Source organism: Carassius carassius, chromosome 28 (assembly GCF_963082965.1).
Source record: "Carassius carassius chromosome 28, fCarCar2.1, whole genome shotgun sequence".
Taxonomy (NCBI): domain Eukaryota; kingdom Metazoa; phylum Chordata; class Actinopteri; order Cypriniformes; family Cyprinidae; genus Carassius; species Carassius carassius.
Genome location: NC_081782.1, coordinates 1,847,188 through 1,868,932, shown reverse-complemented (window position 1 = coordinate 1,868,932; position 21,745 = coordinate 1,847,188). Strand labels below are relative to the sequence as shown.

Below are 21,745 nucleotides of genomic sequence, written 5' to 3'. Positions count from 1 at the left end.
TTAATTTATGCTAACTTTGACAAATTCCGTGACTGTCCATATTAAAATGTAAGTTTCATTTTCATGACTGGATTTTGAGATTCCGTCCGCGTTTTCTGCTTCGCGGTAATCACAGCGCTGTATGCATCCAGAACTGGGTTTGAACGGGACCTCGGTACTACCGGTACTTACAGAAACCTGGTACCGTGACATTTTCATTTTTTAGTACCGACTTGGTACCGAAGTACTGGGTCTTTTGACAACACTAGCCTATATTATACAAATATTTGTTAAAAAAAAATAAAATAATATAGAAACTACTAAAAAATATTATACAAATAAAATTAAACAAAAAAATATATATATATTGTTATTTAATAAAATAAAATAGTTGCAAATGTAGCAAACTGCATTCATGAAAACACATGTGTGTCTGTGTAAGGATGAATAATACAGCAGGTTTTCCACTGCAGGATAAACTGATGCCGGGGGGTTCAGAGGTTAGCGGACCAGCAGAGGTAGGAATTTACACGTGTAATCCGTGTGCTGTTTTAAAGTCTTGCATGGATTACATGAATAAACGCTGCACGCTGCTCTTACAGATTACGGAGTCGCTGGAAGCTTTTATTCACACAGGAAGTAAACACAACCATAACAATCCTTCCCACTGGAGTAAACTTCACTATACTGTATTATTAACCAGCGAGTGTGAGTTCAAACATCCTGTTCACTCGCATCAGGAAAGGAACTCATTCAGCAGCAGCAACACTGAACTAAAACACTGTCCATCCATCCGTCAATCTTTCTATCATCTTTCAATCTATGGATCTACCCATCCATATCTATCTATATATAAACTGTACAACCTGAAAAACACACACAGCTGAATCTAAAGTGCAGATACGAAGCTAACAGTCTCTCTCTGTCACACATGGGGTTTTTGACACTTTAGTGTAAATCAGCCTGTGGCACCTCATCAATTATACCTTTTAATTGGTCCCTGTGAAATCCGTCTGCCTGTGGTCCCGGCTGTAAATCAATAGAGAGACAGTCAAACATCATCAGGCTCATGTCCTGAAGGATCCGAGCGAACATCAGCTTCATGATCATTGATGTTTGTCATTGATCCTCTTTCCTTTGTGTGATCTGATACAGTATTTGTGTCACTGATTGAAATCAGCCCTCATCAGCAGCTCTCCAGCAGGTCAATAGTGTGAGAGCGAGCGCTTTGGTAATCACTGGCTGTCTATATAGTGTATGATGTAAGTATTTTGCTCAGAAACTTGCAGGGTTTCCTTTAAGCATCTGTGCTTCTGTTCTCAACAATGCCAATATGAATCTCCATCTGTGAACTGAACATATTTCAGGCCTATAGGCACTGCATGATTGCTTATCATTAAACAGGCTAAAAGTCAAACTTTACATAGTAATATTTAATGTCTCAATTAGTTCTCCCAGACAGCAATGAGATCGAATGGAAAATCTCCAACTTCTCAGATTTTTCTCCATTGAAAAAACCCCTAGTGATTTCACGTGTCCACTAGATTTTCAGTAGACATCTTAATAATGTCTCAAACTGTGTTTCTTCAGTATGAAATGAAAAATTACAAATGAAATCTCTTTAACATCAATAAGTTCTTATAGACAGCTATGAGAGACAAAACTGAGCAACTGGAAAATGTCATGTATTTCAGACAAACATATTGAGAACAAATGGAAAGACTCTTACTTTTTCTGTTGAGAAACTTAACCCAGTAATTTTACATGTTCTTTAAATGATCAGAAGACGTCTCAACAATGTCTCAAACTGTGCTCCAAAGCTATCAAAAGACCCAGATCTCAATCTCATAGTCAACATTTTTTAATTCTAATTAAGGCTACAGTAGATCAAATTCTATGTATTTTAATGTAAAACAAAACGGATCTTTCAAGGAAGCATATCTGAGTAGTCTGCCGAGACATAAATGAGCAACTTCTGAGATTTGTGATTGAATGTCCACAAATTTCAAAATATACAAACTAAAGATTATTTTAACATCACACATTTGGCTAATTCTCCTAAAAATCTATGAGAACAAAGGAGATCAAATGCAAAATAATCCTGCATCTCAAATTTATTTCTAGATTCATCTAGATTTTCAGAAATCATCTTGATGGTGTCTAAAACGGTGTTGGAAAGCTCAAAAAAGTCTTAATATGAACTTAAACACTTCTCAATAAAATAACATTCTAATGTATGTAGAGATATGAGACACGAAAGAGCAACCTTTGAGCAATTAAAATGTTCCTGAGAAAAGCACACCAGTAATCTGACATTTCCTTTAGATGTTCATGAGTAAAACTCAAACTGAGCTCAAAAGCTATCAAAAGTTTGACATCTCAATATGAACTCAACCATTTCTTAAAATTCTAATGTGACACAAAGCTGATACTTCAGGTAGGTTTATGAGATATAAAAAAGAGCAACCTCTGAGCAATAAAAACCTTCCTCTGGTTATTGCATGATCACTGATTCATCACTAAACAAGCCAAATTTAAAAGCACATGACAAACAGAGCCTGAAGGCAATGGTCCGGGCGTCATGAAGAGTTCTAGGGCAGTAGCGTGTATCGAAGCCCCTCCTGCACAAGGGCCGCTCAAACAGGGAGGCCGTTGTTTCAGGGAAACTCTTCTGCAGTGGTGCATTCAGATGCTAATAAAGTGGAACAAAGCACACAAGCCGTGTCTGGCTCCAAAGCCTTCACTAGGACAACCATCACCACAGAAACCGGCTCTAGAACAGAATGCCTGGCATGGCTGAGGGTACGAGGAGAATGCCACAGTATTTACAGCGGCCAGTTTCAGGACCAAGTTAAGAAATAAACCACTTGAGGCTGTTAAAAACAACCTTTTACAGTGGTAAAATCACTGCAGTGGTGGCTTACTGCTTCTATAAACTAATAAATCAAATACACCGTGTAATGAACAATTCAAGCTTGAAGAAAACAACCTCTTTTGGCATGATGTGGGCATTTTTCCCCACATCAGCTGATGCTCGTCTAACAGAAGCGCACCTGAGTCCAAATCAGTCATGTGAGACAAACGGAAGAATCGGACAGGAATCCATCATAGCAGGAAACAGGATGAGCTCCATGATATCACTTCCTGTCTGTAGTGCATGTGTGCACTTTCTAGTGCTGATTTTTTAATGCAACAAGATTTAATGTGATCACTTTAACATTTAATGCAGCGATGAATAAATATTAAATGAAAACTTAATTCAGATAAAATTGAATATTCTGAGAAAAAGCAAACCGGATAATGTGAAATAATAAAAAATGACTGGAATGAAAGAGATTAGGCTCGTCAACACTGAAAGAAAAAGTTTTCATTGGTGTTTTAGTGGGGAGTTTCACTGTTTTATGGTCCAGCAGCAGAAAGAAACAGGAAGAATCATTTAAGCCTCACACACAAATGTTGCATGTTTGGACCTAAAAAGCAACATTATCTCAGCTCTCTACTTTCACAGGTACACAGAAAGATTAAATCCACTTCTGCACACATCAGGCAAAGCCCAGATTTAATATTAGCTTATCTGCAAACAGCGCTCGATCTCGCTCTCTTTCTCTGTACGCTACACGCACACAGACTATCAAAGAACTCAGCCTTATGCTAATGTGTAATTAATTCCTGCAGCAGTATTTAAATCAGGATTAATTATAATTGAGCTCATTTTCATCGAGTGAGGCCGTGTAATCATTTGAAGGGGAGTCTGGCTTTTATCACACTTTCTCCGAGTTGTATTCAGAATCCATAATATCAGGTTTCACGCTCCGGTCATGTGTTGTAAAGTCTTGAAGTCAGAGCTCAGGGAACTTCATTGTTTAACTGTACAAGAGACTCGCTTATTAACGGACTAATACATGCACAAATCAGTCACTGTGTCTCAGAGAGATGCTTACAAAAGTGTACAAATCACATTAAAAAGAACCTGAGAAAGTGAGAGAAAACTGTTGAGTCGAGGGAGCTGCGAAATAGAGGAAATATTTAACAATTCCTGGACAGATGTGAGCTGGGAAAAGAGCGAGATGGGTTACGGTTCCAAAAGTAAATCCATCACCAGTTGTCGTTTTTTTACCGTAGAGGGACTTTGGACGAGTTTTTGACAGTGAGAATTGCAATAAAGTCCAGTGAAACAAGCAGAAAAATCAGAGATCTGCTGTACTTCTTAACGCTGATGCGTTTGGTTTCAGTCTGTTGGAAATGAGCAGTTTGTCACTGATGTTTAGTCTGATGTGGCCGACGAGAAAACAGCATTAATTATATATGATGGACAGTCTGAGGAACACAGATGAAGATAAAGAGCCGTCATTAACAGCAGAGTGAAAGCAGTGGTGACTGATGAATGACAAGAACAAAAACACTGATGATAGAGAGAGCTTTACATTAGTTAGAATCAGGTTTGTTAGACTATAACTATATAACCTTTTTGGCGATATTAAGATATTTGGCATTTTGAAAATAAAGTGGCCAGTTACAATCTTATTTTTATTAGGCCTATTATTATTATGAAGATGATTATGAAGTTACTTTTATTATTAAATTAAAATTACAATTAATTTGCCCGCAATAATTACCAAATAATTGATGAGGATAACAAAAGACTAGGCTATTTGTGCCACAATTAAAATATTGTAAAAATATATGGTGTTTTAAAACAGGTCTACTATAAAATAAAAGATAGACCTACAATTGAAATATCAACATGGCAGTCATCAATAAAAATCAATGAAATAAACAGCTTTTATTTCAAGCACCGACTTTGAAAAACAACCTATTTAACACAAATTACTCCAAACAAAACATACATTTTGTGTACCGTGACACTCATACTTATATGCACTCTACCTTTCAAAAGTTTGGGATCAGTAAGATAAAAAAAAAAAAAAAAGTATGCTTTTATCCAATTAGGATGCATTATCGAAAGTGACAAAATATTAATATTTCAAATAAATGCTGTTCTTTTGAACTTTCCATTCATCTGTGAATCCTGAAAAGTAAAATGTATCACAGTTTCCACAAAAATATTGTGCAGCACAACTGTGTTCAACATTGATAATAATCAGAAATGTTTCTTGAGCAGTAAATCATCATATTACAATGATTTCTGAAGATCATGTGACACTGAAGACTGCAGGAATGATGCTAAAAATACAGCTTTCATCAGAGCATACATTACATTTTATTTATTAGTTACTTTGATTTTATAATAATAGATCTATTTCACAATTTTACTGATTTTACAGTTTGGTTTTTATTAAATAAATGCCTTGCCTTGTTCAGCAGAAGAGGCTTATTTCAATAGTAAAACATTTTACTGACCACACATTTTTGAACACATGTATATCGTCAGATGTATTAATTGGTTTACTGTATATATATATATATATATAAAAGAAAAAATAGGAAAGATGTATAGACGGACAAATAGAGACACAGAGAAAGTGAGAGCAGTAGATCAATGTAAGTGCTGTTTGACTGATACGTCAAATCCAAAAATCCATAATCTATAAATCTATAAAATCACTGCCCACTAATCTGCTCAGCTAAGCCTGTTTTAGAGGAAGATTTGGCCAAAATACACAAAGGAGCACTTCTCTGTTTTACAAACTATCATCCTTATCTCACACACGCACACACATGTCCACTAAAACCTTTCCAATAGCCTGAATCTACTTAAAAAGCCTTTCTGTGCAGGATCACACTAATGGATCACACAGAGATCAGTGACACTAATATCTGCTCTCTGTGTGTGTGTGTCATTATTCCTTTCATTATCTCCTTAATGATCTCAGCTCTTGTGGTCAATTTCGGTTCAATTGTAGGGCTGGAATGTCAACGTGACAAAGAGGTGTTGTGAATGTGATGGCAAACGGCCCTCGCCAGGGACTATGTGTTAATGTGTGTGTGTTTCAGAGGCAGAAACAGGAGAGAATTATCCGGTGAAACGGTTGGTTTGAGACGCTTCACGTCCTACAGACGGGTTCCCCGAGCATATATGAAGACAAATGACCTGCATCAAACAGCATTTTCTGTGCATTCACTGTTTAAAGCTCTATTCGCAGTAAATGTGTCTAATACTTTATTTCCTAGAAGTGAATGTTCAGATTTTAGATTTAAAGGAGTCATATGATGTAAAAAATGAAAGTTTAAAAATTTATTTTATACAACAGTTAGAAAATAGGTCGGTATTAAGATACATGTTTTTTTCAACAACTTTTTCTATAGATTACATATGAGGGAGATATCAAATCATTCATTCAAATGATTCACTGAAAACAAATTATGATTTACTCTGAAATGACTCTATGTTTATGAGTGAATCGTTAAATCACTTATTCACATGATTTGTGCAAAGACACTGTAACTAAATATTAAGTAACTAAACTAATAACTATCATTACGAGCCTGCTGAGTGAGTGTCATTCGATCAATTGATTCGAATGCAACAAGTGAGTGCCCTTATGAGTGAGTCAGTGAATCATTCATTCAACTGATTTGATCAAAAACACTGATTCATTCAGGAACAAGTGTCTATCATTTCAAGCGAATCAGTGAATCATTAATTCAACTGATTTGTGCAAACACACCGATTCATTCAGGAACAAAACAAGTGACTATCATTATGAGTGATTCAATGAATCATGACCAGTTCATTCAAACACACAATTAAATAGCGGCTATTATTTCGAGTGAGTAAATAAATCATTCTTTTTAACCGATGTTGAGTTAGTCAATTGATTCATTGATTCATTCAACCAATTTGTGCAAACACACTTATTTATTTAGAAAATAACTAAGTCACAATCATTATGTGTGAGTTGCAAAAATTATTCATTCTAGGACACTAATTAATTTTGGACTGTCTTTATTAGCGAGTCAATGATTCATTCATTTACCCATTTCACACATTTATAAGGATAGTGAACATTCAGACAGTTTAATTACTGCTTGAAAGAAATATTCAAGTGGACTGGACTCCCAGGGGAAGAAATAAAGAGCTTCAAATGTCTGCATTACAGTTCTTTAAAATATCATTTCCAATGGTGGCAGATGTTTGGAGATGTTCTGACTGAACTGAACACATTAACAGGTGGAGACGGTACATTTGTACTGGAGAAATCAGTGTTTGTAGAAATCATTTTAGTTTTTTGCTAATATTTTGAATTAGATTTTATTTTTTTAAATTACAATTTTTAATTTTGTTGTTTTATTTTAATTTTAATAAATATATCTTACATTTTTATTTAAATAATTTTACATTTAAAAAAAATATTTTAGTACTTCAACTTAAACTAAACAAAAGCAAGCTAACAAGTTTAAATATAAAAGGTTTTAAGATTTAAAAAAGTAAAAAGTTTTAAGATTTTAGTTTTTCAATTATTATTTCAGCTGTGTATTTAAAGGGAAATAAATGACTATCATTATAAGTGAGTCATTAAATTATTTATCACAATCACAATCATTATGAGTGAGTCAAAGAATCACCCACTTAAACGATTCATTCTCAGATACTAATTAATTAAGGAACAAAACATCTGACTTGACTGACCTGACTTGACACATCTGACGCGAGCCGGGTCCCGGGCGACGACTTCTCCCCCTCCTGCCTTCGACATCTCCATCCGGAACCGCTTCGCTCCCCTCCGCGAGACAGGACGCGACGCTGTGATCATCGGAGACTCCATCGTCCGACACGTAAGTGCTACGTTAGCCGAAGGTAAAGTGCACACTCATTGTTTGCCTGGTGCTCGTGTTCTCGATGTTTCTGCGCAGATACCCGCGATCCTGAAGGTCGACGAGAGCCCCAGAGCGGTCGTGCTTCACGCCGGGGTTAACGACACCACGCTGCGGCAGACGGAGACGCTGAAGAGGGACTTCAGCAGCCTGATCGAGACGGTTCACAGCACGACGCCCGCGGCGACGATCGTCGTGTCAGGACCACTGCCCACGTATCGACGAGGACACGAAAGGTTCAGTAGACTTTTTGCTTTAAATGAATGGTTGTTGTCATGGTGTAAAGAACAGAAACTGCTATTTGTTAATAACTGGAATCTTTTCTGGGAGCGTCCTAGGCTGTTTCGCGCTGATGGATTACACCCCAGCAGAATCGGAGCGGAGCTGCTCTCTGACAACATCTCCAGGACACTTCGCTCCATGTGACTAGTAAGACAATTCTCTAATAACTATTATGATGAGTTTTGTTCCACCCGCTTAAATGATAAAAGTACTTGTGCTGTAAAAACTATTAAGACTGTGTCTGTTCTCCGAATAGTGAGGTCGAAATATAATGTAGGATCTAGAAAAAATCTTATCGTAATTAAACCAGAAAAATGTCAAGTAAATGAACAAAAACAATTTTTAAAGTTTGGGCTCATAAATATTAGATCACTCACACCCAAAGCAGTTATTGTAAATGAAATGATCACAGAAAATAGTTTTGATGTACTCTGCTTGACTGAAACCTGGCTAAAACCAAATGATTATTTTGGTCTAAATGAGTCCACTCCACCAAACTACTGATATAAGCATGAGCCCCGTCAGACTGGTCGTGGAGGAGGTGTTGCAACAATATATAGTGATATTCTCAATGTTACCCAGAAAACAGGATACAGGTTTAACTCTTTTGAAATACTTCTGCTAAATGTTACACTGTCAGACATGCAAAAGAAATCTAATGTATCTCTTGCTCTGGCTACTGTGTATAGACCACCAGGGCCGTATACAGAATTCCTAAAAGAATTTGCAGATTTCCTCTCAGACCTTCTAGTTACAGTTGATAAGGCGCTAATCATGGGAGATTTTAATATTCACGTTGATAATGCAAATGATACATTAGGACTTGCGTTTACTGACCTAATAAACTCCTTTGGAGTCAAGCAAAATGTCACCGGGCCCACTCATCGTTTTAATCATACACTAGATCTAATTATATCGCATGGAATCGATCTTACTGCTATAGATATTGTACCCCAATGTGATGATATTACAGACCATTTCCTTGTATCGTGCATGCTGCGTATAACTGATATTAACTATATGTCTCAGCGTTACCGTCTGGGCAGAACTATTGTTCCAGCCACCAAAGACAGATTCGCAAATAACCTGCCTGATCTATCTCAACTGCTATTTGTACCCAAAAATACACATGAATTAGACGAAATTACTGACAACATGGGCACTATTTTCTCTAATACATTAGAAGCTGTTGCCCCCATCAAATTGAAAAAGGTTAGAGAAAAACGTACTGTGCCATGGTATAACAGTAATACTCACTCTCTCAAGAAAGTAACTCGTAGTCTTGAACGCAAATGGAGAAAAACTAACTTGGAAGTTTTTAGAATTGCATGGAAAAACAGTATGTCCAGCTATAGACAGGCTCTAAAAACTGCTAGGGCAGAGCATATCCACAAACTCATTGAAAATAACCAAAACAATCCAAGGTTTTTATTTACCACAGTGGCTAAATTAACAAATTACCAGACGCCACCTGATTCAAATATTCCACCAACGTTAAATAGTAATGACTTTAGGAATTTCTTCACTGATAAAATAGATAACATTAGAAATACAATAGCGAATGTAGATTCTACAGCGTCTAACACTTCAGTTTCATCCATCGCACCCAAAAATAAACTGCAATGCTTTACAAATATAGGACAGGAAGAGCTAAATAAACTTATCACTGTATCTAAACCAACAACATGTTTATTAGATCCTGTACCCACTAAATTACTAAAAGAGCTGTTACCTGTAGCCGAAGAACCGCTTCTCAATATCATTAACTCGTCGTTATCTTTAGGTCACGTCCCAAAACCATTCAAGCTGGCGGTTATCAAGCCTCTTATTAAGAAACCAAAACTAGATCCTAGTGTACTGGCAAATTATAGGCCTATTTCAAATCTTCCATTTATGTCTAAAATTTTAGAAAAAGTTGTGTCTGCTCAATTGAGCACCTTCCTGCATAAAAATGATCTGTATGAAGAATTTCAGTCAGGTTTTAGGCCCCACCATAGCACAGAAACTGCACTTGTTAAAATTACAAATGACCTGCTTCTTGCGTCAGATCAAGGCTGCATCTCATTTCTAGTCTTACTTGATCTTAGTGCTGCGTTCGACACCATAGATCATGACATACTCATAGATCGATTACAAAACTATACAGGTATTCAAGGGCAGGCTCTAAGATGGTTTAGATCCTACCTGTCCAATCGCTACCATTTTGTTTACTTAAATGGGGTGTCATCTCATTTATCATCAGTAAAATATGGAGTGCCACAAGGATCCGTCCTAGGTCCCCTTCTATTTTCAATATACATGTTGCCCCTTGGTAATATTATTAGAAAATACGGAATTAGCTTCCACTGTTATGCTGATGATACTCAGCTATATATTTCAACGAGACCAGATGAAACTTCCCAATTATCTAAGCTAACAGAGTGTGTTAAAAATGTAAAAGATTGGATGACAAATAATTTTCTCCAATTAAATTCGGATAAGACAGAGATATTAATTATTGGACCAAAAAACACCACACAGAATCTTGTAGATTACAATCTGCAACTAGACGGATGTACTGTTACTTCCTCTACAGTCAGAAATCTGGGTGTTATATTAGACAGCAATTTGTCTTTTGAAAATCATATTTCCAATGTTACAAAAACCGCATTCTTCCATCTTAGAAACATTGCCAAGCTACGAAACATGTTATCTGTTTCTGATGCAGAAAAGCTAGTTCATGCATTCATGACCTCTAGACTGGACTATTGTAATGCACTTCTAGGTGGTTGTCCTGCTTCGTCAATAAACAAGCTACAGGTAGTCCAAAATGCAGCAGCTAGAGTCCTTACCAGGTCAAGAAAATATGATCATATTACCCCAATTTTACAGTCTCTGCACTGGCTACCTATTAAGTTCCGTATCTGTTACAAATTATCATTACTTACCTATAAGGCCCTAAATGGTTTAGCTCCTGCGTACCTAACTAGCCTTCTACCACGCTACAACCCATCACGCACCCTAAGGTCACAAAACGCTGGAATTTTGGTAGTTCCTAGGATAGCAAAGTCCACTAAAGGAGGTAGAGCTTTTTCACATTTGGCTCCCAAACTCTGGAATAGCCTTCCTGATAATGTTCGGGGTTCAGACACACTCTCTCTGTTTAAATCTAGATTAAAAACGCATCTCTTTTGCCAAGCATTCGAATAATGTATCTCTTAAATTGTGAGTGTAGTTGCATCTGCATTTTTATTCTTTAGCTTGGGTTAAACTAATTTTACTTTGTTGGATCAGCAGCTATGCTAATGATGTCTCTATTTTGTTTCTATGTTTTGCGTAACTAGGATTTACACAAGCTCCAGTCTGGATCCAGAACACCTGAGAAGAGATGATGCTGACCCTCAGAGGACCCCAGATGATGCTAACCTTGAATCAACAAACAGAACTAACAATTATTGCTACATGTGTGACTGCATCCTATAATTACTATTAATTAATAATATTGATAGTTCATCATCTAGCTGACTACGTCTTGTATTATTATTATTATTTTTATTTTTCTAAAATCCTGTCAAACGTGCACAAACTACTAGCTACTACTAAATATTGTAGAAACATAATTTTCTGTAAAGTTGCTTTGTAATGATTTGTATTGTAAAAAGCGCTATACAAATAAACTTGAATTGAATTGAATTGTAACTTGAGAATCATAACATTGTTCAACAGATTTGTTTAAACACACTGATTCATTCAGGAATTAAATGAGGGACTTTCTTTATGAGTGATTCGGTGAATCATTTATTTAACCAATTTATTCAAACTAACTGATTCATTCAGTGATCAGCAGAAATAGTAGAAATGCCTTTATAAAGAAAAAAGAAATCACAGATGAGATCTCTTTAACATCTCATTTGTTTGTCCTAGACAGCAATGACATCAATCTGGAAAGCAAATAGAGACTTTAAATCCTTCTGCTTCCTTAAAGTGTCTTTAGACACTTTAGACAATGAGAGAAAATGAAAAAGAGAAAATGACCTCATAGGTTTGTCCTCTAGAGTTTCATAAGCGATCCAAACAATGTAAAAATCAGCAAAATCAGCTACCAAAAGTCAGAGATCTTAATATTAATGCAAACATTTCTTCATAAATAATTCCTGAGATAACAAAAGAAACCCTGAGCTTTAAAAGCACAACACTTTCCTCTGAAAACACGACTCCTACACACATCAGAAGAAAAGAGCATTCTTCTCTAAAGCAATACAAATGAGCACACGTGCGTCCACCTGCACAAACGATCTATTTAAATCAGTAATGTCTATTGATTAGACTTTAACACAGTTTTCATGTTAACTGCCCACAGCAAGCGCTCTCTGTAGCCAGATATTGATTCCCCTTGACAGAGAGAGAAGGTGTAAATACTACAGAAAGACAAGATGGGAGGAAAATGACTCAAGAGTAGCCATACTACTGTTATCTTAAAGCGCACAGAAACACAAACAGCAAACACACACAACTGATTCATGATAACTATAGTGGTCTAGTGGACTGAATACTGATTTGTGAAACTAGAAATGACTAATTTATAAGATAAACACCTACAAATGACACTAACGCAGAATTCTGGCTAAATGAAAATTCCAATTTGGAATTAGTGCAGGAAAAATCACTCATATTTTGTTCAGAATATGCAAAAAATTGCGTAACAAATATATTCACATAGAAAAATTTTCATGTTAACTCAAATCAAAAACTAAATTAAATGCTGTGTCAGTGCACCGTTATTTGGACTGTTTTATAACATAGTGAACCTCCCATTTCAGCCAAATACTGTAAATGATTATGAAATAGCAAATGGGCTGAATGAAAATGCTAATTTTTAGAAATCCTTAGCATTTGTAGATTTTTGCACAGGAAAAGTCACTCTAATTTTTAATATGTAAAAATCTAGTAAACATCAGCATTTGCACATATAGCATTATTAAATCAAATCTAAAACAGAATTAGGCCTAAATACTGTGTTAACATAACTTAAAGCTGGCAACTACCTACAAATCCAAAGCATTGTGGGGGATTTTCAAACTTTATGCACATTTTGTTGAGGAGGACACATAAAAATCTAGTTGTTTTTTATGCTAAAGCATCTAAAGGAGAAAAATAAAACAATATTTTTCTCCTGCAGAGAAGCAATATCCAATATAATAAAAACACAGCGAAAAAATGGACGTTAATGATGGTTGCCAGAGAAAATGAGAAACTGAGAGAATGAGATAGAGAGGACCTTCTTTGTTGTGAATTACTGGACAGTGGTGCTACCAGTATCTCAGACACACACACACACACACCTTTCTGACCTATTGATTTATATCAGCCTCTGTAATCACTCCCACAGAATCGTTCATGACACCCGCTCTACAAACAACATCTGGAGTGTGTCTGTGTGTGTGTGTGTGTTTTATAGGGATTCATTTTTCTTTTGAAACAAGCATTTGCACAGAATATTTTCACTAGTTTAAATCAAATTTAAAATGTCATCAAATAGAGTGTAAACAGATCTCAAAGCTTAAGCTTTTAATTTCTGTGCCACTATGCCAAAAAATATTGCAAAATTATATGCTAATAGTTTTCCAGATCTAGTTTAGTTAGACAAAGAGCGGATGGGTCAATGCTGCTGCTCAGACGCTTCTAGAATGATTCAGTCTACAAATGTCTTATTATTTGTCTCTGCATATTAAACTAGGATATGAGACAGAAAATTGCACACCATCATGTTTTGAATATTTAAAAAAAGCTTCCATCGGCTAACATGCTTAATCCTCTGGAATTACAAAAAATCGTTAAAATTTCATAAGATGAGTGACATCACTGACAGATGCCATGAAAAGACGTCTGGGACATCTGTCTGAGAATAAATGCTGCTTCACTATTGTCAGATATATTTTCAATAGATCGAAGGACGGAGAAACCCTAAATAATTTTTTTTTTATAGGCAATGAAGGTTCCATGTAGAACCTTTAACATCCATGGAATCTTTCCTTCACACAAAAGGTTCTTTATAATGCAAAAAGGTTCTAAAGAATTTTTCTTATATTCTTCACACTTTTAAGAACTGTTCACTGTAGGTTCTTTTGGGAACACAAAATGGTTCTTCTAAGCCACCGCTGTGAAAACCTCCTTTTGAAACTTTTTTTCTTAAGTGAGCACTTTCCCCAGAACAGATTAAACTTTGGCTTGAAATAGACTCGAATCTCTGTCGAGTTGAACAATTTATTCTGAGACCAGGTTGTATACCTTGAGGACCAGCTCTCGGAGAGATAAAAGTACAAAAGGAAGGAGAAGTAGAATAAAGAGGTTTCTTCCTCTGGAATCACTGAATATCTGCTGCTTTGAACAGCTCGGTGAGTCTCTGATCGGCCCAGCTCCTGAAAGAACATTCTTCTTTAAAAGACACTATCGAACAGAGAAGTGTTTAAGAGAGGATATCATCTCCAGAGAGAGCTACTCCACTTAAAAGTCAATTCATTTACAGCCATTTCTTTGTGAAACTCAACTCTGGAGTATGTGCCATTACTTATATTAATCATTCACTGTATTACCCTTCTGTTGTGTTCCAAAAAAAGTTTTATGGGTCAAATTGACCTAAAGTACATTGGTTTGCATGCAATTCGCCAAAAATCGACACTAAAAACTAAAGATTCATGTAAAAAAAACAGAAATCTTCTATTGTTGCATGTCAGAAACTAATATAAATGGGACATTTTTGGCGTACTGAGGTGCTAGTAGTTACAAGTATTAATAGTATCTGACATTATTTGTACTTAACGTAAGTACGTATTGCTATTTATACTTCCTCTGTCTTTTTATGTCTTTTTTTTCAAACCCTTGTGAGTGTGAAGTGGTTTCCTCACACTTTTTTAAGTGCTGCAACAGTCCAGTGATTAAGATCCAAAATCTGAATGATTTTTCTTTGATGATGAGAAATATCCACCAAATTTTAAAAAGATATAAATAGTTTAACTAGAATTTCAAAAATCAAGTGTGGGTCAAATTGACCCCAACACACAGGAGGTTTAAAAACTGGAATTTATCTCTTATTTATTTTGCGGTCTTAATGGTTTTAGTGCATGCATTTAACATGATCTTTCCCTGCTGTCTTTTTTTGGGTCACGAACCACCAGTTGAGAAGAAGCAGTGATCTAGCCAGCGGTGTTTTAGCAGGAATCAGGTGGGATGTGTTGTGGTTAGACCTCTAGCCCGCTGCTGACCTCACGTCTCTTGAAGGTGACTCTCTATCTCGCTCATAAATCTCATATCATTTATTCATTCCTCGTCCCTAAACCCAAGGATGGCAGTCGTCCTATCCCATCTCTTTCTCTCTCAGGCACTTTGCTAGCAGTCCCAGTGGTCGTTTAATTTTTGAGTGGATATTTTTAGCTGAAGATAATCGAGGTGGAAACTTCCATCTGTCCTCTGCACATTCCAGCTGCTCCGCGTTTTAGCAGGAAAAAGCATTTATATTGGCATCATAATCTTCATTTTGACCCTCACTTATTTAAACACAAAAGTGGAATGGGTAAGTAAAAAAAAAAAAAGATTTTTTTAAATGTAAGGCCGTATTTGCAGTTTTTACTTGGTACCAAAAAGTGCTCTAACGAGTGTTGTTTTTGTTTACTAAAACTTAAAACGAAAAAAATATGTTTTATTAATTAAAATAAAACTGAAATTAAAAATAAATGAACCCAAATAGAAATAATAATAAAATAATTCTACTTTTAATACTGTAAAAGTTTTAATTAATTTTACATTTTAATAATAAAATTGATAACTGAACATAAAAATTACTCAAACTAAAAATATACAATAAAAGCTAACTCAAAATATCAATAAATATTATAGCTGTATAAATAATAATAATATTAATAATAATAATAAGAAGAAGAAAACAAGGGCTCTAACCAGGGTTTCCACATTGTTGGACCAACAAGCTTTTCTAGTAATTAGCTTTTAATTAACTTAAACTTTATGAGGGTTCATTAAAAGGATTTTATGAAAACTGCACTCAGAAAGAGTTGAGCAAAAAGGATATTAAGCAATATTTGGCATGTAAATGTATATGGAAATTAAATACAATCAATAAAAATTATTTAACAAAAAAGAAAAAAAAAATGCTAATAGATTTTATAAAAGCAGATACTAAACTAAAATCAGACAAAATAATTGCAGGAAGATTCACCCTTATTCAACTTTGCTCCTATCCATAAGAAAACTATCTGCAAACTTTATACAATAAATCAATTTTTATGTTAATTCAGTTTGGTTTAATTTTCAAGCGAAGTTGCATTCAGCGCAGGGTCAAAAAGTGCAGCACCGCTTCGGATGAACTTTAATTGGCAGAATTGATCTGTTCGCTGCTGTGGTTCCTGAAGCCTGAGGCAGAGCGATACAATGATTAGAACTCAAGCAAAGAGAAACCTCCGTCCCTCTCTCCCTCTCTAGCTCTCCTTCAAAACATTGTAAGAAATCATTCATTTCAGCTCAGGCCTCAGATGACGACTTGGTCAGTGGCTGTGCATAACTCTGTCTCCATCGATCTATCTACTTTTCTTTTTAAAGTTCAGACTTGCATGCCCATTTTTCCCTCACATGCCCTCTAGGTGCCTCTCCGTGGCCCTTCCTTCGTGCTGCCTGGCCATTTCCTAATGGCGAAGATGCAAAATTAATGACCGAAGATCCGGTGATCATGTGCAGGGACATGTCTCTAAACTGACAGTGACAGCGGCGCAGGAAACACAGCGAGCTCTGGAAGACGCCCCAGTTTCTGACAACAACATCCATAACACCACGAGCACAGGCCTCTGTGGGACAAAAACACAGGGTTTCGCTGGAGCCCGACCCATAGCTCGGGCTCTCATGACACTTTACACCCACATTTAAAGTGAATCTCGCTCAGGGTGCCGCTCCTGAACAGAACTAAACACCTGGAAGTGCTCTGTAAATCGATCCTGTGCTGGAGACGACAGCATTGCATATTTGTTCAGTGGAGTCCCTACATGGATGTACCAGCAAAAGCTATCACAAACATGCATGTATTAATGAGACATGTCTGAATAGACGTACACATCCAGGGCTGTTATCTCATCTGCTTAGCGTCAACATGCTTTACAGAGAGATGGAGAGAGAAACTAACTAGCATGGAGATTGAATTAGGCCAATGCCAAACTATATCGTACAAAAAAAAGTTGTGCATATCAGTTTTGCAAGACTAAGCATCATCTCCATTTGTAGTTAAAAATAAGACCATAAAAATAATATTTTCATTACTTGATGTAAAATAAAATATAAAATCATTTTTCCCCGCTAATTGTCAAAGCAACATTTCTCAATTAACTTGATGCATTTAAATAACTGAAACTGCAACTGAAATTAATTTTTAAAAAACTAAAAAAAAAAAAATGAATAAAAAATGAATAAAAATTATTCAAACACATAATAAAATTACTAAAACTTTTTCTAAATATTATGTAAAATTATAACATGACCTCAGTGTTACTAAAATACTTAAACACTGCTCAGCACTCAAACTGGTAATGAAAATAATCAGCAGGGCAATAAAACAAAATCAATACTGTCAATATGCACTGCCCAGAAATGATATGTGAAAATTTTGTATTTATCATCACTCTCTCTTAAAGTCTATTGTGCAATATTATTATAACAAAACAATATTTCACTTTAATAGCATCTCATTGTGTTTGTGTGCAATTTTCTGGAAGTTCAAAATGTTTGGGAAACCTATTCGACAACAATCATAAAGGTTCTATTATTTTTTTAAATCAAATTGAATTCAGTTTGGTTTGATTTTAAAGGGAAGTTGGACTGTGCAAAAATGATTGCGCAAAACAAACTTTAATGCCAAATTACATTGCAAAGGTGGCACAGAGGCGCTTCTGAAGTGGCATTCAGGTGTCTTAAAGGTAGACTGTTTAATGCTTCTCAGAAAGTGGCATAAATGCATTTCCACAGATTTAGTGACTAAACCATGCCTGCTCTGACACAAGTAATTAAAGCATAGAGTTGTAATTGCTGTGGAAATGCCCTAGTCTGTTTGTTTTCATGCAGCATTGCACCTTTACACTGAATTTTGAGCAGGCATTGAGTAGCCTTATCTGTGCAAAGATATCATAAATGGCCGAATTGATGTGTTCACACTTTTACTCTAACGTGTACTTGCATGCAAAAGGAGTTGCTTACTGCATATTATACAGTAGGGGATGAATGCATATTCAGACACGGACAATGTTTTGCATGACTGAAACTCTACTCTGAATATATGGTGACAAAAAGACTTCAGACATGGTTTACAGAAGCTTAAGAAATTCCAAAGAACCCAAGGAAACAACAAAGCCACTTTTTCTACAGTTAGCAGATGCATCCAATATGCTGATCTGGATGATAGTGGATGAATATACAATCCCAGACTGGAGTTACCTGCAAATGCAAGTCCTGTGTGGACCAACATGTGCAAACAAATATCACCCGAATGCCACAAAGGATGGTACAATGAAAGTGTGTAAGTGTGTGTGTGTGTGTGTGTGTGTGTGTGTGTGTGTGTGTGTGTGTACGTGCATCTGTCTGTCACAAGCATCACGTGGAGCAGTGCTCTTCATAATCTGGTTGGATTATGGCTCTCCGTCTGGCCCGTCCATCAATGTATCTGCTTCCATGATCATCATGACCCACTCACGATTTCCCAGCAACAAGCTTTGTGTTGTTCAGATCACACTGTACTTTGCATGCCAAAAACATACAAGGAATCAAACCCCGGCAGTGTGTATGTGTGTGTAAAACACTGAAAACAGGTCATTAGTGAGGATTTTTGGTGTCTGACACAAACACACACAAAGACATACACATGCACATCTTCACATGAAAGTTGTCAAACCTTCTCTAACACCTCAAATCCTGAACTACTCCCGAGACCTTGTTTACACTCCTTGTTAAGTATAGGATTGTGTGACGTCACCGCAACTAGTCCATAACAATTAGCGCTATAAATAAGAACTGAAAAGCAAATAAAAAGCAAGTGTAGGAGCTGCACATAAATTATAATAATAATAATAAAACTTACCATTCACGCAAAAGAAGACCAGCCAAGCAATCCACAGGTCAGAATTATGAAATTTCAGCATTTTTCTGAGGGAAAGTCGTCGTGTTGTTAAGTATGAAGTTCAAAGTCAGGATTTTTTCCCACAGTTTGATGGTGGGAAAGTAACTGTCTCTTAAAATCAAAGTCACGAATTAAATCTAAAGCATTTTTTAAATATTTCAACAACAACATGTGAAACTAAGAGCTAAATCGGCGCGTAAAATTCCCTCAGAGAACACCTTCGCCTCGCGTTCGAGTCGGGATCCGCGTTAACGCGTCCGGTTCGGTCGGTACCGGGTGTCCGGGTCTGTTCTTCAGCACGACACCGAGCTATGTTCACATGCTGCTCACGGTGAACCGGTAAAATGTGCAGCGGATTTTTGAAAGGGCCGTTACCGAAGCCGCTGCCGCCGCTCTCCGCTCCGATTGAGAAATCTGACTGACTGACTGACAACTGGCCTGTTGCCTAGAGACCGCTGACGCCAGTCGAAGCGCGAGGTAACTGTGCCCTCCTCTGGCGCGAAAAGGTGGCAGCGCGCACGCGCGCATGCACGGCGGCGCCGCGCCCCAGTGTGACCGCGCGTCAGGTGCGCGCAGGAAAAGACATTCTATTGAATGACATTTATTATTATTAAATTAACCCTTTTTATATTTTTACAGGCAAAAATTTAAACAATAGATTTTTTTAATTGTGAAATTGATTTATTCTCGGCCCATTTATAAACTAGTTTTATTACTGTACTTTATTTTAATTTAAAATATTTTTAATTATTTTTATATTATAGTATTATTTTGTACACCATACAAACAAGTCTATTTTAACAAGCTTTTTACGTGTGAGAAGATAAATTATCTTTTTATGCCTGTAGCTGCATTATATTTATTATAGTGTTCAGTATTGTACAATTATTACACTCTGAGCTCTCAATTAGGCTGTCAAAGATCAAATCAATACATTAACTGATCAATAAACCTGTTTAGAGATAGAATCAATAAAACACCTGTCTATCATCCATCTGACATTTATGATACAGAACAAGCCAAACACACAGTACTGTAGCTATCTTGAAATAGCATTTCATTTGTCTTATAAAATAATGTATAAATAAATAAATATGGAGATGTGGGAATAAATAAATGTAACAATAAATGAATGCATAAATACATTTAAAAATAAAGAATAAAAATATATATAACCTTTTTATAATAAAAGGAAAAATAAGTACTAAAAATAACTAATAAAAAGACATACGTGTGCATAAATAAATAAATATAACAATAAATTAATGTATAAATAAATATAAAAATATTAAAAGAATAAAATTATAGTAAAAAAAAACCACAAAATAAAAGTGATTAAATACAGAAATAAAACAAAGTAAAACAAAGTAATCCATTAAAAAAAATTTCATTCACTAAAAGTAATTATTTATTATATATTTAAAATATTTATTATTTATTCATGTTAAATTTAATTTTCACAAATTTGGTACTCCGTTCACTCACACACACATAACTTGTAATATAATAATGACTATTAACCCTTAATGAACACAGGAACATCATTTATTTTAAGTGCAATTAAAAAAAATCCCATTACATACTGTAATTTAACCTGACTTGCTTGATTTAGTTACTTCTGGGACCAACTAGTCCTTAAAGTAAAGCTAAATAACCCCTCACACACCTGAGAAAAACTTCCCTGCATGTACATCCATCTTCTGTAAGAAATGTGCAGAGCAGCAGATGCTGCTGAGATTCTGATGTTCAGATCTCTGACCTCGACCGCACTGAACATCTCCAACCACCGAAACAAGCCAACTTTTCCCCCAATTAAACTTTCAGCATCTTCAGTGTGTTTGATGAAATATGCATGTGAAAGATTGACAGGGTGTGGCTGGAAAAAAAAAAGCAACCCAGTGCTTTGCATTTATCCTGCAGGCATTTGGCACAGAATAAGAGAGAAAGACTGTTTCAGTCTGACGGACAGAGAGAAATATCCCTCTCTTCCGCCTCTGGGCGACAATCGTCCTGTTCTCTTATCTCTGGCATACAGTTGTCTTCAGCCCAGCAAAGTACGTCCAAAACTGAGTTTGGAAGCAGCCGCGTTTCATCCCTGCTGTTCAGATGAATTATCTGTGCCATGCTCAAACATAGATGAATAAGCAAACAAATCGTGCTCAAACAAGACAGATCTGTGCTGAAAGCTTCAAAATCAGCCATGCATTTGCATAAGCGTGCTGTTTAGACAAAGATATTGTCATGTTGACAACTGATTTTTTCCATTTTCCTGGTGCAAATCAGAGGATGTGGGATAACCGAACACACTTTAACCGATTTCTAATGAACTAAGTTACTAGATAAAGTTTTATTTTCAGAACATATAGCAATTAATTTGTGCTAAATGCTTTAAGTTTGAATATTACACTCATAAATTAATCAAACATGGCCTACATTTGTACAACAAACTGGGCTAGATTTAACAAAACAATAACAGCTCACTAACCAGCAACCATTGAAAGTTAATATCAGATAAAATAATGAATGAAAAGTTATTTCAAACTTCAGAATATATTAAACCAGAAA

The 21,745-nt window shown here is 35.9% G+C and overlaps 1 protein-coding gene across 1 annotated transcript in view; it reads right to left on the bottom strand.

The window, feature by feature from the left end:
- The window catches only part of LOC132107675 (immunoglobulin superfamily member 11-like), a 103,580-nt gene extending 83,844 nt beyond the window's left edge, over window positions 1–19,736 (bottom strand). Inside the window, exon 1 of the mRNA XM_059513804.1 lies at window positions 19,142–19,736. Coding sequence (XP_059369787.1) covers window positions 19,142–19,202 — 61 coding nt within the window. The 5' untranslated portion in view covers window positions 19,203–19,736. The remainder of the gene's footprint in view (window positions 1–19,141) is intronic.
- Between the last annotated feature and the right edge of the window lie 2,009 nt (window positions 19,737–21,745).